The sequence below is a fragment of the Mustela nigripes genome, chromosome 3 (assembly GCF_022355385.1).
Source record: "Mustela nigripes isolate SB6536 chromosome 3, MUSNIG.SB6536, whole genome shotgun sequence".
Lineage (NCBI taxonomy): Eukaryota > Metazoa > Chordata > Mammalia > Carnivora > Mustelidae > Mustela > Mustela nigripes.
The window spans coordinates 188,166,685-188,182,659 of record NC_081559.1 but is presented as its reverse complement, the minus strand read 5'-3'; the positions used below and the strand labels follow the sequence as shown (position 1 = coordinate 188,182,659).

Genomic DNA, 15,975 nt, shown 5'->3' with positions numbered 1-15,975 from the left:
ACATGGATGACCACTTCTGCTCCAGTGGTCTGGGGTCTGGGGCCAATCCCCCAGATCTTTAATATTCCTTTCCAAGTCCATTCACGACTCTTCAGCTTTTCAAACCTCCATCACCCTCTGGCTCTGAGCCTCAAGTCCAGGTTTAAAACCACTTTGCATTACATCCTGGTCTTGGACCTCTCAATCAGTGTTTGAGGGAGTGTTTCCTCCTCCCAGAGAGGGAAATGAGAAAGGTCCATAGACCCAAGGTGTGAGCAAGTGATGTGGAAGCATGTCCCCACCACATAGGCTCATCCTAAAAAAGAGAAAATTCTTGCAACATGATGAGCCCACATTCAGACCCTCTACCAGTAACTTTTCAAATTAACAATGAGTTGAGTCTCTCCTGGTCACCTGTTATACACAGTGCTGAGCCATGGGAATTGAGAGTTGAATCAGACACAGGCCCAGAAATTGAGGATTTCATAGTTGGGAGGAAGAAATGGTCATAAACCCAAATTAAAATATGACATCGTAGGGGACAGAACCAAGTCATACCCAGAGGCAGTACCTATTCCTACTATCCCCTTGGAGAAAAATCACATTTAAAAAATATATATTGCAAATGCCAGGGGGAAGGATAAAATGGGGAAAGCAGAAGTTTCCAGAGAGGAGTTTTAAGTTAAAATTTAGAGAAATGAAGCATGGAGGAACCTGAGCTTATCCCTTTTCTTCCCTGTATTTTACTTAATAGTGAACTGCTCTATAATCTCATACTAAACATGAGTACAGGCTCAGAATAACAGAGTGGGAGACTGGCTTTACTCAGTGTGTGTTGAACAGCACAGTCCCTGTGATCAAAAAATCATGCTTGAATGGGAAAGCTGGCCATACAGAGAAATTCTGAAACAGTAGCACTGTAGCAGATCCCAGTATGCCCCATAGGACCCCAGGGAACTAACTAATAGGGCCTGATGGGGGAATAGAAGCTTCCCAGGCAGGAAATGGGAGAGGCCACTCCAGGCAAAAGGAACAGCAAGTACAAAGATGAAAAGTGAGAGGCAGCCTGGAATGTCATAGGTCCACCGAGATACGCGCAATGTGGCTGCAGCGAAGGCCTAGGTCTGTTTTCAGGAAAGCCTTGCTCCTTCAAGCACCTGGCGAGCTCTTGCAAACAAGTTTGAACTTTCCCCCTAGAGCTCCAGCGGCTCTTCCCGCTGTGCACTTTCTCCTTCATTCAGAATAGGTGGAACCTATATTCCCCAGGGTCGTTTGATATCCTCTCTGTTCTGGAAGCTTTCTAAGCAATTGGTCTGTGGGTCTTAGAACATCTTGTCACACTTGCACACTTCAGGCTAGCTGAGGGGAGATTAAGGATTAGGTCACAGATCTGGGATTTTAAAGCTAGTGGGTAGCTTAGTATACTGTATGGGGCATAAGGTGAAACCAAGCCGACCTGCGTTTAAATTTAGGCTCTGGACTTACAAGCTCTGTAGGCTAGTCTTGTAGTGTCTCTGAGCCTCAGTTTGTTATTCTGCAAAATGGGTATAATCTTACTAGAATGGCAGTGCATTCTGGCATGAAGTGGATTACCTGGGGGAAAATCCACACTCTCTTGAGGGCAGTGAGTCCTCAGGCAAATCAGTGCATCTCTGTGCTCTAGTTTCCTTAATTTAACGGTGTCCTGGAAATTGAGGGTGCTGGAGCCTGGGGAATCTTTACAGCTAGCTGTACTCAGGCAGTTTGTTGCTCCCCAGGGGATGCTAGAATCACAGAGTGGTAGGGATAGGAGGGAAATGGGAAAATGTTTAGCCCGACCTCCTCATGTGTCTGGCACGGGATAGGCAGGGCGGTGAATTCCCGGAGTCCCACAGGGAGCCAGCGGCACAGCCTGCCCAGAAAGCTCTTCTTCCTAATGATGTTCTTGGTGCTCTCCCACTGGAGCTCTTCAAAGCCATGCCTGCAGCCCCAGCCACGAGCAGGACATTATTTTGCAAGTATTTGCTTCCCTTGTTAACTGTAAGAGCCCTGTGTTCTCAGCCCATCTCACACACAAAAACAAATATATGAACACAGTCGTTGCAGAGCACCTGCCATGACTCTTTGGGGAACTTGACATATGTTAGTTCACTTAAGCCTAGTGATAACCTGTGAGGGTAGGTCCTAGGACTGCCTTTTGAGTGCATATGAAAAATCTAAGGCCCAGAGGAGGGAGTGCTCAGCCTGAAGTCACACATCCTAGTGAGGAATGAGGCCAGGACTAAAAATACACTTTTCTCACTCCAAAGTCTAAGCCTCTCCCCACTCAGCCTCATCCTCTGCCTCTTCTCCCACACCCAGTAAAGATGGGAAGGGGTCCTTGTAGTGAGTAGTTGGCCAGGATGACTTTCTAAATGATGGCTGTCTTCCATTTGCCACAAGGGATGATAATCGCTTTCCACTCTCATTGGAATCTTTAGATACTGTCTTCAATACTATTCCTGGTTTCTGAAGAGTGCAACATACATCTGTCAGAGGGTGAAAAGGGTGTCCCACTCCCACAGTGAGTACACACTTGACCGTGTTGTAGCTGGACAATAAATGCTTTGTATGAAAGGGCTCTAGAACTCACTGATTGTCCTGCCTTTGTGGGGGACAGTCAGAGTGGGTGCAGATCATGTAGTCTCATTAATTTTAGACAAGAAAAGTGAAAGGTATTTCTGATTACTCTTCAACTAACAGTTCAGTGTTTGCAATTAGGTATAGAAAAAAAAGAGAGAGAGAGAGGGAAAAAAGCAGGAGTCAACCCGACCAAACAAAGAAAAACCAAACAAATAGAAACACTCAAACTCCTGACCAAAGCAAAATGAGTACAAATAATCCAAGAAAAAAGCTTATTTTTGTTCTTGTTTTTGTGTAAGATATTATTTTTCAGTAATCTCTATACCCAATGTGGGGCTCAAACTCGCAACCCGAGTCACGTGCTCTCTGACTGAGCCAGCCAGGCTTCTCCAAGTAATACAATAAAGAAAGCATCATGAGGTGCTAGGAGTAGGGTCTATGGTACCCTCTTCTGGACCTAATGGCATCAAAGCCCCATTAACTCAGAGAGGCCAGACATAAACTTTGTTTTTCTCCCACTCCCACAGACTAAAATGGCTGATCGGGCCTGGCTGGTCTCCAAGCTAATGGTCTGACCATCTACCTGGACTATCCAGTCAAAGGACTCTGACCTTCTAAAAGTCATGGAGCTATATGGAACTTACATTACCTTCATTCTGCAGCACAAAGGCCAAACATTTAGGGGTGGAGGCTTTGGGTGGGGGGTGGTTGCTCAGTTGTCAAAGACAGATATCCCTTTGCCTGGGATAAGCAGAGGGAGCAGGAAATTTTACAAGCTACTTACACTTAAATAGCTCTTCTTTTGTCCTTGGCGCCTTAAAAATCTCCATGCAAACAACATATTACATCTACTGAAAAACATATTAATGGGGTTAGATTAGCTTTCTGCAAACTGGAGAGATCAGGTAGATATCGGGATATTGGATATCGGGAAACCATCACTGGGCAGCGAATGCAGAGCTGAATGATGTTCTCTCAATTTGGCTGCTAATGAGGGAAGGTCTTGCCCACACCCTTCCCCCTCTCGGACTCCTGAGTCCCTGCCCACCCCACTGCCCTGCCTGCCCCACCCTTGCCTTCCAGAGGAGCCTGGCCCATGGCTGATGTGACCTGACTTTAGGCCCCTATAGCATTTACTTCTTTCTCACTACCTTGAATTCCCTCTTCTTTTTTTCCTTCCAGCGTTAAAACAAAAATGCCTCCAGAATATCTGTCAGTCAGTGTGAGACCTTGAGAAAGCGATGGGACCTGATGATACACTGGACGAGGGCTCTTCACCCTGGTCCCTGGCCCAAAATGACTGTTTTTGCAGAATTCACCAGACTCCAGCCAGATCATCAATCAACCCAAAGAGGTTCTTTGTGGAACTCGCATTTCTTTCTCTCCTGCGAATCCTGGGAAGGTGGAAGACCAAGTATCCGAGGCTGCACTGAGACCTAAATCCGTGTCTAGGGAACCCCCAGGACGCTTGCAGCCATCCTGAGACTGGAGAGATGGGGCGAGGGGTGTCGCACTAGCAGGAGCAAACTGGTCCAGGCTCCGGGACTCTGACTCAGTACCCAAAGTGACTTAAACTTGGGATTTTAGGAAGACAGCAAGATAAATAAGGAAAAATGAACTCATACTATGGAGAGATTCAAATAGGATTTCTATATACCATTGACTCACACTTTTGTACAACTAATCAGACTTGCTGATTATAGGACCCAGATAATGTCCCAAGCCCTCTGAGTAGGAGGTGATGAGGTGATGAGAACCTTTCCTCATAAGAAGTGTAGAAAGTTGTGGGTTTTTTGTTGTTGATGTCTTGACTTGAATCCTTATCTGTGGATCCCACTGTATATGGGGGTCTCCGAGAGCATGCTCTAGCTCAGTGATTCTCTAATAGGACTTATGAACTCCAAATAGCTGTCACACTCACATTTACTGCTTATTACAGCAAAGGGACAGAGATTAAAGCTGGGCACCAGCTTCCAGCTGTCCTCTCTAGTGAGGCTACAGGGGCAGCACTGAGTTCTTCCAGCAATGACACATGACAATACATATGAAGTATTGTCAACCAGAAAGGTTCACCCAAGTCATGGAGTCCACAGTTTTAACTGGGGATTGGCCTGTAGGCATAAAGTGCCCACATAGCTGACTTCAGTTACTCAGTCTCCAGGCTCTTCAAAGGAGAGGTCTCCAGAGGACTCCAGAGGACTCCAGAGGACTCCAGAGGTGACAGTGACATGGCGTGACCCAAGCCCCCACTATAAATCACATTTTTAACTTAGAGTCTAAGTCTGGCATGGCCCAAAGCTCCAGCTGGACAGACACTCTTGCAGGGCAGGAGACTCCAAGAGTTCAGAGGTTAGCCCCCAGGAGCTGTTCAAGGACAAGACTATTCTTTGGCAGATGTAGGGCCCAAACACCCAAGTCCTGCTGAGTCAACACTTGCCTGCACATCCATAGGCGAAGGTGTCCCCTTTAGTCAATTCAGGTCCCTTCTAACCTCATCCAAGTCTCCAGCTGCTCCAACACCCCTGTGAATGCCAAGTCTTCCTGCAGAGCATTCCTAAGCAGGCTTGCTTTTTCCATGGCCGTCGGCAGACCCCCAGTTCCTCACGGCTGTGTCTGGAGGTCTGGCTCCACTTTCTCACATTAGTAGGCTCCCCAGCCATCAGTTTTCCACCTTTGTGATCTATGCCTGCCCCGGGAGAGAAAACTCACTTTCCGTTTACAGTCCAAGTTGAACCAATTTTCCCCCATTGGAAGACACTTGAGGGCCCTTGGTCTGACTCCCTGTGAACAACAAAACTCTTGGAAAGGTAGACCTTGAACTTTGGAGAGAGAAGCCACTAGACACTTCCCTCTCTGATCACACACAGATTTATTTTTAATCTCCAGAATACTCCAGAGACCCTCAAAGTCATGCAAATATAAAGCTCAGGAATGCCTATTGTCATGATTCTTGGGGCCTGCAGAAGGCCCTCTAGTCTGCAAAGCTGAGCAGGCCCAGTAAATCCACTAGAACAAAGAGACCCATATATGGATAGGAATCAAGAAAACAGCACCATTCATCAAGTATGGGTTAATCTAACTAGACCTTCTCTAATGGATAATGTTGATATTAATGAAGGATCTTTGGCAAGAAAAGATCCCAGACATCCCTCAAAGAGTAGTTTACCATCAGGGAAGGGGGACAATTGACTTGGTCCCAACATCCTGGCTAGTCACTTGTGGGGAAAGCCTTAGGGATAATGGCTGAGCATGGCTAACTTTGAAAAGGCCACGTCCAGAGGACCTCGGAGGCCCATGGAGGGGTCTGACCTTGCCGCAAAGACAAAGGTTCAGAGGTCCACACAAGACCAGTTTTCTAGGGTCATACCATCTGTCATAACAGCAGTAGCAGAAGGACGAAAACAGGACCCAAGAGCAAAGTGACCAGAGCCTGGAGTTCACGGTCTGCTGGAGGTCAAAGGGAGGTTTGACCCCTCCTGAGCTTAATAAGTCCCAATTTGGGGTGTGCTTAGGGCAATGATGAGGCCTCAGGGGGTGCGGCCACACTAGAGTTCTTCGTGATTTGTGCATAGGCGGCCATCAGGGGTTCCCTGAGGAGGTAAAAATGATGGGGCAGTTACTGCGTGCCTGCTGGTGGAGGAGACCGCATTTACACGTGTAACATCACCACACAGTAGGCAAAGGCACAGGTGCATTCCTGTTTCATTCATGCCCAAAATGCAAGCCAAAGGGGCAGAAGCAAAGGAAATGTGTAGGAAGGAGAGGGGAGGGAGGAAGGGGAGGCAGGAATCTTGGCTCCAAGCCATCTAGCCTGTTGACCTATCAGTTTAGAGATGAGGGGTCTCCTGTACTGGTGGGTGGGTGAAGACTGGGGCGGCGTACCTTAGCTCGTCTTCGGTGCTCATAGGACACTGAACAATAACTAATGACCCATAAACAGAAGCTTCCATGCACAAGGGCGACTAATTATTTGCAGAAGCCTTCTGGTGGATTCTGTAAAGCCTCAGGTCCCCCAGATTTAATGGTCAGCTGAGCCCCTGTGTTCCCGCAGGTGGGTGGGAGGTGAACCATTCGGAGTGCTCGCAGCCAGGCGACCCTGTCAGCCACAAATGATCCCATCACGGTGAGCTTGGACAGACACCCCCACCTCGGCACCAGTTGGCGACCCTGGGGGTCAACCACAAATAATCCACCACGGTGAGCTCGGACAAACACCCCCCACCTCGGCACCAGCTGTCCTGACTGCCGTGAGTGTAGGATTAGCAGATCAGCTGTGGTGGTACAGCTGTAGGGACGAGAGGGACACAATCCCATAAAAACTCACGTGGCACCTAACAACGCTCAGTAGATGTTTGCTCTCCTTCTTAAGATCTGGAAAGGAAACCTGAAATTCTGGAGGATCTAGGATCACAAGCCCCTCCACACACTGGCTTGTCTTGTTTGCACAGTCCCACTGGGGTCATCCGCATGAAATGCACACATGAGCCAAGCCTGAGCAGCAACAGGTCAGCATCCCATGCTAATGAGTGGGCAGGGCTAGCACCTGACCCTCGCAGGTCTGATTACAAAGCCCCATCTCACCCCGCCCCACAGCTGGAGCAGGAAACCCCTGAAGGAAAGACGCATCGAATTCCCAGGCCCGAGGTCAGGAACATAGAGGAAGGACACCCCAGAGATCCTCTCGGAGAACAGACAAAGCCAGCCCTTCTTGTGGGAGAGCCCTTGCGACTTTCATCAACTTTCATCAGTCTTTCATCCCCCCGAGTTCCCCTGATGACCCCGAGACACAATCCCTGGGCCTCCAGGTCTTTGAGATGAGGTGGGGGATGGGGAACAGGGGAGCCATTGTTCTCTGATTAGAGCCTGGGTCTCTTCTGAGGAGCAAGTTGGGCCTCTTAATAGGGAGCCTCACCTGCTCCAAGCCATAGCATTAGGATGTCCCCCTCCCCCTCAGAGGCCTCCCACCTGCCAATCTGCACAAAAGGCCATCCTCTCCGTGTGAGAAGGGGGAGGCGATCACATGACTAAGGGTCTTCCCTTGGGGTATAAAGGACGCAGTCACCATCTTGCTCAAAGCTGAGCATCGTTCATCCTCCTGCTTCTGAGTGGACCTTCACGGTAGGCACCCCCTTTCTCCTGATGGGTAGGGAGCCAAAGAGGGCAGGAGGGAGGGCAGGAGGGAGAGAGAAAGGGAGGGACGGACCAAGGGACGAGGGAAGGAAGCTACCGATGGCAGAGGAGAGGGAGGGAGGGTGTGCTCCCGGACGCCTGCGACCTGGATGCTAACTCGTCCAGGATGGAGCTAGAAACCAAATGCACTCTGCCCTTGTATGAATGAGGAGATGCGATGCCAGAGGGACATCACCTGCTCAATGTACCGGGGAAAAAGTCCACTACATCACATCAGTGAGGGCCCTGCAATCCCGTGTGAGCCGCTGTCTCTCTCTAGGGCGCCTAGTGTGAAAATACGGTAATCATCAGTTATAGGACAGTCTGCCTGAGCTTAGTACACAGCAGGCACGGTGCCCCTTGAACCCTCATGACTCCATGTTGAAGAACCACCATCTGGGCATTTTGCTGCCCAGAAAAACGAGTTCCAAGCAGCTTTGGTACCTGGCTCAGGCACTTAGTATGTAAAAGCCAGAGCCTTCCCCCCATCCTCACCCGTGGCCTGTCCGCTAGAAAACCTTTGCTCTTAGATGCTTCCCACACTGCATCAGGATGCATGAGTTGTGCATCAGGAGACAGTTGGACGAGCCAGCACCCCAGATAGTGCCTGCAGACCAAGGCAAGGTGCAGGGAGCCCTCATTCCCACAAGGACAGTCAGGTTCACTCTCAGCCCCATAGGCCTCCTTGGGTAAAGTAAGAAGAGGTGGTCCTTCCTCTAGGTGGACACAGCTCCACACCCAAGGGCACGTGGCTTGGCCAATAGATGGCTGCTGGACTTCAGCAGGGGCCCGCTGCCTCCCACCTGGAGACCGTGGTGTGCATGTCCCGGATTCGGGTCTCCCTCGCCACTGTGCGGTGCTGATCCTGTGCTGTCACCTCTGGCTGTCACCCAGATCTCCCTCTCTTGTTTCTCAGCTAAGGACTGTCAACTGTAGCGTCACACCACACCTGGCCGGTGGCCAGCCACTCTGAGGTGCCTCCCGAGCAACCATTACCTAAAATCATGACAACTGTACAGTGAATGACGTCTAGGCTGCTTGTTGGGGGTTTAACGCTCCGGGCGGCGGTTTCTGGCGGGTACCATACGTGGCTCGGAGACTTACGTTGAACCAGAGGCTCGGTTTGAATTCTGCGTTTGGGGCTGCCGTGGCCTTCCTGGACCTCTCCGAGTCTCCGTCCCCCACGTGGAGAGTGAGACGCGTGCCAGGAAGAGTCCTGGCGAGCCAGTCCAAGGCATAAGCTTGGTGACTCACCTGACAAAAAGAATGACTCCATAAATGTAAGGCAGAGTTTGAAGGAAGAATGTCCTGGAGTGTATAACTCAGTTTGCTTATCAGTGTGGTAAAATATATATACTACAAAATTTAGCATCTGGACGATTTTTCAGTGTGTGGTTCTGTAGCGTTACATGCGTTCATGTGTTGTCACCTTGATCATCATCCATCTCCGGAACCTTCTCATCTTCCCAGCCGAACCTCTGTCCCCGTTCAGCAGGGACCCCGTCCAACCCCCTGCCCACCCCCCGGAGCTTGCTTTAAGAGAATACGTCAGAGCTGAGTCATGATTTCGTCTGTAATAAGGTCACTTTTGCTCATTTGTCTTCTAATAAATACACACTTAAAAATCCAATCAATATATTTGCAGTTCCCACGAGCGTCGCCCTCAGCCTGTCTTCTGGGCCCATCAGGACAACCTGGGCGGCTGCCTCCCTGAAGGGAGTGTTGCAGGAGCAGAGGAACAGCAGCCACTGCACAAAACTGACCACCCTCCTTCATTTCATCAGACAGGGGCTTCCACTCAAATGGGGAACGGGGGCCTTTATTGCAACAGCTGCTGTTTCTGGAGCCTTTACTGTGGGCCGAACGCAGTGGCTGTAGTTATGAGTGTTTCTGAGCCACTTCTCCCCATCACGCACTGTCTCCAGTGCCCTGGGCGGAGGAGCTCGTTCGTCCCCACAGTGGCCTCAGAAGTGGTACTGTTCTCATAATGAGCTCTGGACATTTGGCAAGTGGGACACTTGAACCATAAATGGCCAGTCTCTGAGGCTCAGTGAACTCACCTGTTAAATGAGTTTGAGCATGGTGGTCCCAGCGCCTTCTCGGAGGTCAGGCATCCTAGCATCCTCCCCTGGTATGCTGGTGACAATAGCAAATCGGACTTAGTGAGTGTAGGGTAGTGACACGGGTCTGACTTCAGTGGGTGTGACCTGCTGGAATGCCTTCAGCCACTGGCCCACGGGGTTGCCACGGCAGCCACTCTGTACCTGGAAACGTCCCAGAGCTCGCCCTGCATTTTCAGTCTGGTTTCGTGGCCTTGGTCACAAGTCATTCAGATCCAAATCTCTGCAGAAGATTCAGAGAGCCCGTCCAGCCATTAACGTTAACTGCTTAGGAATTTATGTGGCTACCAAAAGTTAAAGCAGAGCAGCACACCCATCCGATGGTAGCAGAGTACAAGGAGATGACTGAGCCGAGCCCAAATCCCCGAGAACTCAAATTCTACCCTTGTTCAACAAACATTTGCTTTATGGCCACCAGATGCTGGGCTAGGCCCTTGGGAAGGTTCACACGGCAATGATTCTACAAGCTACAGATGTCTTCTCCTCTGGGACACCTTCCCCAATATCAATCCCTGCCCACAAGTTACGGTGGCCCACCATGACCCTGGGGACATCTGCTGGAGCACCAGAACACGCGGCAGCCTTTGCCTCTAGAAGAACAAACTGCAGAAAGTGCTCCTTCCTCCAGGTTGATGTAGCCCTGCAGAGGGCAAGCTTGGGAGTTGAGCACTGGTTGCATTTCAACCCATATGGGCCCCTCAGTGTAACGCCTTTGCACAGTGCACAACATATACAACCCTATTCAGCAGCCAGGTGTTCCAACCAGGGTAGTGTGATCATACTGTATTATCATTCACACTTCGTTCTAAAAACCTCCTTTACAGCAGAATATGCACAAGTCAACCACCCATATGACAGTCTTTATGGAGTTATATTCCTTGGGGAGCTAAGATTATTCTAAGGTCTCTCTGGTCTTTAGTGTTTTTCCTTCCCTATTAAATACATGGTTGGCCTGCTTGAGTGCATGAAGTGCCTTCCGAAGTTAAATATTTGCTGAGCTGCTCAGATCGCTGGGCAGTGACGATTGAAAGGTGGTAGGTCCTTGAACCCTGCCCCCTTGCCCCACACCCCGCCCTGGAAGAATTACCTCTTGAACGCTGGGACTGCAACCAAGTATTCAAACTGCTCCGAAAGGTCAGGAAGGGAAGGAAGATGGAGCCCCGGCAGAAACACTGTTTGCTAGCAGGCGGCGCCACCATGCGGTCGCCAAATTTATTCCTAGGTCAAGTGATGGCAGGAAGGCTCCAAGTCAAACTGCTAAAGGTATGTATTCTGAACGCTGATGGCCCAGTGTATGGGGTTTTGTACAGTTCGGTCTACAGGCCAAACTATAGCACTGGTGCAACTGCCTCCCTTCCCCATTAGTCTGTGAACAACTCACAGATAAGGAGTATTTTCTCCCTCTCTTTGCATTCCCGGATCCTTGCAATGTGCCCGACATACAATAAATGACCACCGGGAAAATGAATAACAAAATGAGACCAGATCTGTGAACTCATGGGGTGCCTGGTTAAGTTTCCCCCTTACAAATGGATGGACTGAATCTCAGAGGAAGAATGTGATCTCCTGAATGTCGTTGGTTACTGCCGGTGAGCAGTAAAGCTGGGACAGAAACTTTTTCAGGGCTTTTTCCTGTTTCTGCACCACACAGCGGGACACAGAGCTCCTGGGGTTCTTATTTCCCGGATCTCTGAAAACATCCTCATCGTATTCCGCTGACTTCTCTCCCAGGAGGCCAATCCAGTCGATGCCTTGGCTCCCAGCCTTTGCCCTCCCGCTATGTTTGTGCTTCTCCTCCTAAGTATGCTGACAGCCCTGCATGGTGGTGAGTAATGGCATTTTCTACAAAATTTCCGGCTTGGTCTATAATTAATATGAACACTGGGGAGGATTGTCAAATGTCATCTGATTTGCTTATTACTACTTTTATCCCCTTGCCTAGGAGTGATGGAAATCAAACAGTAATGGTAAGCTACGGGTTTAGTTCAGCTGATGCTTCGAGCACCCTATCCAGGGCACGATGAGGTGGGGATCCAACGAGAGCTAAAGGCACTGAAGGCACCGCTGGGTGCCCAGTTGGCAGCCATCCCTCTCCCCGATCGTGCATCCCCTCTTCTCTTTGCCACTGTTCTGTGTTCGCTGGTTTCCTCGGAGTGAGGGTGTCAGCTTCTTGACATGCAGCAGCTCCCTTTCCCCTATGTTGGTGTGTCTGTTGGAGAGGCAAACACTTCTACCCCACATTGTAGGGTCCCCGCCCCACCAAAGCCTGAGGACATCTGAGCAAGCTCCTTGGCAGCCAGGGTAGTCATTTCAAGTTTGCATGGAGTTGTGTCTACAAATCTGAGACTTCTGGCTCCTTATTTTCTTTTTTGTGGGCACACTAGTGCCCACAAAAAAGTCTCAAACACCCCAACTCACTTCTTTCCTTCCTACAGCTGCTCAGGCTCCATTGTGACTGATACCACTCCTTTATCCAGACATTTTCTCTTTTCTTCCTCCTGTTTGGGTCAGCTCAGAACCAACACGCTGAGCCTCCCTCTCTGCGGTTCCCTTCTAAGCTCAATAGTGAGAGTGAGCCACAGTGAATCCACCAATACTGTTGACACTGTATTGGGACGATGACCCAAGTTAGTGGATTTGCAGAGGTTTCCATGTTCCCCAGAATCTTGTGAGCAGAAATGATAGCACTTCTCAGAAGATGGCAAGTCTTTCCTTCAGGTCCCAGTGCTGCACCCAAACACCATTCCAGACCTTCCCCGCTGGACAGGTGGACAGCCACTTCCAGAAGGTGCTGGCTTTCTGTGGATTATTGAGTTTTTTCAAGGATGACTTTTTTCCCTTATTAAAACCATTTTGTCATGATGTAAGTTCTCAGGGATGATGCCACCGGCACTGATGTGCCAGGGCCCAATCAAATTCCTACTGTGATCTTGACTCTCACCCCCCAAAGCCCATTCTTCTAATTTTTCAAACCTACTCTCTTTTATAACTGACCTTTTCCTCTTCCAAAACAATAAACTTCCTTTTGATCAAAATTACCCCTTCAACACCCACCAGACACCTTTTACGCATATCTGTAAGTGCTTTATTTCTCTATAAGATTAAGGCAATGGTCTCCTGTTATTATAAATGGTCACAAGCATTTATGCATCTGTCCTGGTAGGTTTTATTCTCAGACACAAGCAGCGAGAGTCCGAAAATTATAGCCAAGAAAGTTTAGGTGCAAACATACGCATGTCCATGTGGATTTAAATGTGCCATGCCTGCAACCCCAACTTCGCAGGTCTGAGTGTGTGACCCCCACAGAGACAACACTGCCCACCCAACAAATGCACCACGTCTCGAGCCAGGCACTGCAGGCAGAAAGGGCTACTTCTGGGGCAATGAGATTAGGAAGGGGGAAAGATCAGATGCTGTGCCAGCGAAGGCGGGGCATCCGTGCTCTCTGTTGGGTCTGAGGAGCCCTTGACAAGGACACCAGGGAGGAATCCATCGGAAGATTCCCTTGTATCCCAGGAAGAGGTCCACTGGGATTACCTGCTGAGACATTGGCTGAGAGCCAGTGCAAACCCTGTCTGGGGCTTCAGAGCCCCCCACCTACAGATCTGGGGCTCTGCTGGACACCTTTTTGCAGCTGTGCCCCAGGGCTATCTGACTCTTATTTCAAGGCAAGGTTTTGGGTGGACAATGTGGAGCATCTCTGTGCCCTACCAGGCCTCTCCCTGGGGTGTTTCTTTGTCCCTGTGGTAGGAGTGGGAGCGACCTCTATGTCTGCCTCCTCACACACAGCCAGGCTGCCGTCCTTCCTGTCTTCACTGAGAGCTGGCTCATGACTTCAGAAGGCAGGCATTGCCCCGTGGGATGGTGGTCGGGCCTGTGTGAGGACAGGGGAATCCCCTTCTCCCTCTCCCACATGCTTCCTTCATCGGAGAGCTCTGCACCAGCCCACATCACACAGCAAAATTTGTTCTCACTCCCCATCGTCCTCTGCATGTCGATCTTCCAGAATCTCTGGGAATAGGGGCTGGGTAAAGGTAGGTTTTGTGTATCTCTGGTTGCTCTTCTGGGTAGAACACTTCACACTATGAAATACCACTCATAACCACCAATAGATCTTACCTTTCCACAACCTCAAGAGGACAACTCCTGATTTCGCTTAAACTTTACAAGGCTGGGACTCTGGTTCTAGTGGGCCATCACTCATTGGCTGATAAATTGACCATTGATGGCATGGTTCAATCACTGTGTGCTCATTAAAGCTCTCATTAAAGAGCTGTCTACTGAAGTGTGCTTTCGTGTGTTAGTGGGCTGAGCCTCAATACGTTCCTAAAGTAGTGGGGGAAACGGTCACATAAATAGATCATTCCAACATGGGGGGCATAGATCATTCCAACATGGGGTCATAAGTGCACTGAGAGAAGGATGCCTGTGCGTTACGGAAGCCATGGAAGGTCTCCTTACCCCAGCCTGTGTTGGGGTTCCAGTAGAGCTTCTTGAACTTTGCATGGAATCCAAAAACATGTCAGTAACGCAAAAGGGAGCAGGTCCCTCAGGCTCAGGACATGGCACAAGCCAAGCCAGGTTGGCAAGAAGTAGTTTAGTGTCTGAAAAATGATAATCATCTTAGAAGCATGAGGTTCAAAGAGGGAAATGGTTTGGCAGAGCCAGGCAGGGCAAGGCAGGGCAAGTGAAGGGGAGCCTTAGGTGCTGGGGCAGAAGCAGCTAGATCTTCCTCCAAGGGCCTTGGCTTTACTGCAACAGCAGAATGTGCCCCACAGCACTGGGCACAGCACTGGGTTTGAGGAGCTGTCTGCAAAACTGAGCCTGGAACAGGACGAATGCTAGCTCCCTTCCCTAGCGCAGCACTCCTGCAAAGCCAGAACTCTCCCCTCCCCACAGAATTCTCACCCACCCCCACTGCCACCCTCTGGAGCCAACTCAGTCCTCTGAGATCAGCCATTTCAAATCCAGAGCACTACTTTCATTGCTAATGAAATGTGTGGGTGTCAACACCCTGAAAGTACTATGGGTGGGGGTAGGGGACACACATCCTTCTTAGCTGCTTCCCAGTGAGCAGACCACCTCTACCTGCTAGGATGCCAAGGAGATACCAGGGAAGTAGTCACCAAGGACCAGGTGATATTTCACAGTTGCTGCTTAAGTGGATAGTGGATATTCTTAGCTGTTGGCTGATATGCTAATTAAATCGTTCCTGAGGCCAAATATGGAATGCACTGGTGCAATTACGGGGACTCTGTGATGGGCTTACTTGGAGCTGGAGGAAGTCCTGGGTCCCCCCAACTTCTGAGCATCAGCAGGGCACTTCCCTGTGCAGCCCAGGGCTCTTGGGCTGGAGGGACTGCCCAGTGGGACCATCCCTCCGTGTTTAATGGTGAGAAATCCAGACCACCAGAGAGGCTGCTCCTGGCCACAGCCACCGAGCACATCCAGCTGGGAGGGAGGCCGGTGCTGGGTGGACGTTGTCATGAGGAAGGACCGGGGTGCGGTGCCCAGAAGGGCGCTGCCTCCCCCTCCAACCTGGCCGAGGAGGGCCTAACAGCAGAGGTCCTGGGAGCTGCCTGGACCCAGGGCGAGCCCACAGGGTTTGTAGGTTGGAAGAGTGCTCTCCTGCAGACAAGCACTGCTGAAGTCGTCTGTGTCCCTGAGATAAGTCCATGGTGATGAGGAGGAGGTGGGTGAGGAAGTGAGGTCTGGGCAGTGCAAACCACTTGGTAGTGTGGACAGGAAGGAGGCCGTGAGTGGAGGAAGTTGGTAGAATAGTCATAACAACGATGAATGGACTAGGGTAACATTCACGCGTTCACGGCACACTTGCCAAGGCTACTTAATCCACTCTTAGATGCTTCTTTGATCCATGATGTCAGATTTTTTTAAAGATGTTATTTATTTATTTGAGAGAGTGATTGAGAGAGAGAGAGAGCGCGCGGGCGCACATGAGCAGGGGGAGGGGCAGAGGGAGAGGGAGAAGCTGACTCCCTAGTGAGCAGGGAGCTCTACCAAGGTCTGGATCCCTGGACCCTGGGACCAAGACCTGAGCAGAAGGCAGAGGCTCAGCCCACCGAGCCATGCAGGCGCCCCCATGTGG

The 15,975-nt window shown here is 50.2% G+C and overlaps 2 protein-coding genes across 2 annotated transcripts in view; both read left to right on the top strand.

Annotated features, from left to right (window-relative positions):
- The window catches only part of HHLA1 (HHLA1 neighbor of OC90), a 31,663-nt gene extending 27,857 nt beyond the window's left edge, over positions 1-3,806 (top strand). The window contains exons 16-17 of the mRNA XM_059395529.1: positions 2,439-2,521; positions 3,763-3,806. Coding sequence (XP_059251512.1) covers positions 2,439-2,521; positions 3,763-3,806 — 127 coding nt within the window. The remainder of the gene's footprint in view (positions 1-2,438; positions 2,522-3,762) is intronic.
- A 7,215-nt stretch (positions 3,807-11,021) lies between these two features.
- Positions 11,022-15,975, top strand: part of OC90 (otoconin 90) — a 32,432-nt gene continuing 27,478 nt past the window's right edge. The window contains exons 1-2 of the mRNA XM_059395182.1: positions 11,022-11,132; positions 11,601-11,694. Of these exons, the coding sequence (XP_059251165.1) occupies positions 11,022-11,132; positions 11,601-11,694 (205 nt within the window). The remainder of the gene's footprint in view (positions 11,133-11,600; positions 11,695-15,975) is intronic.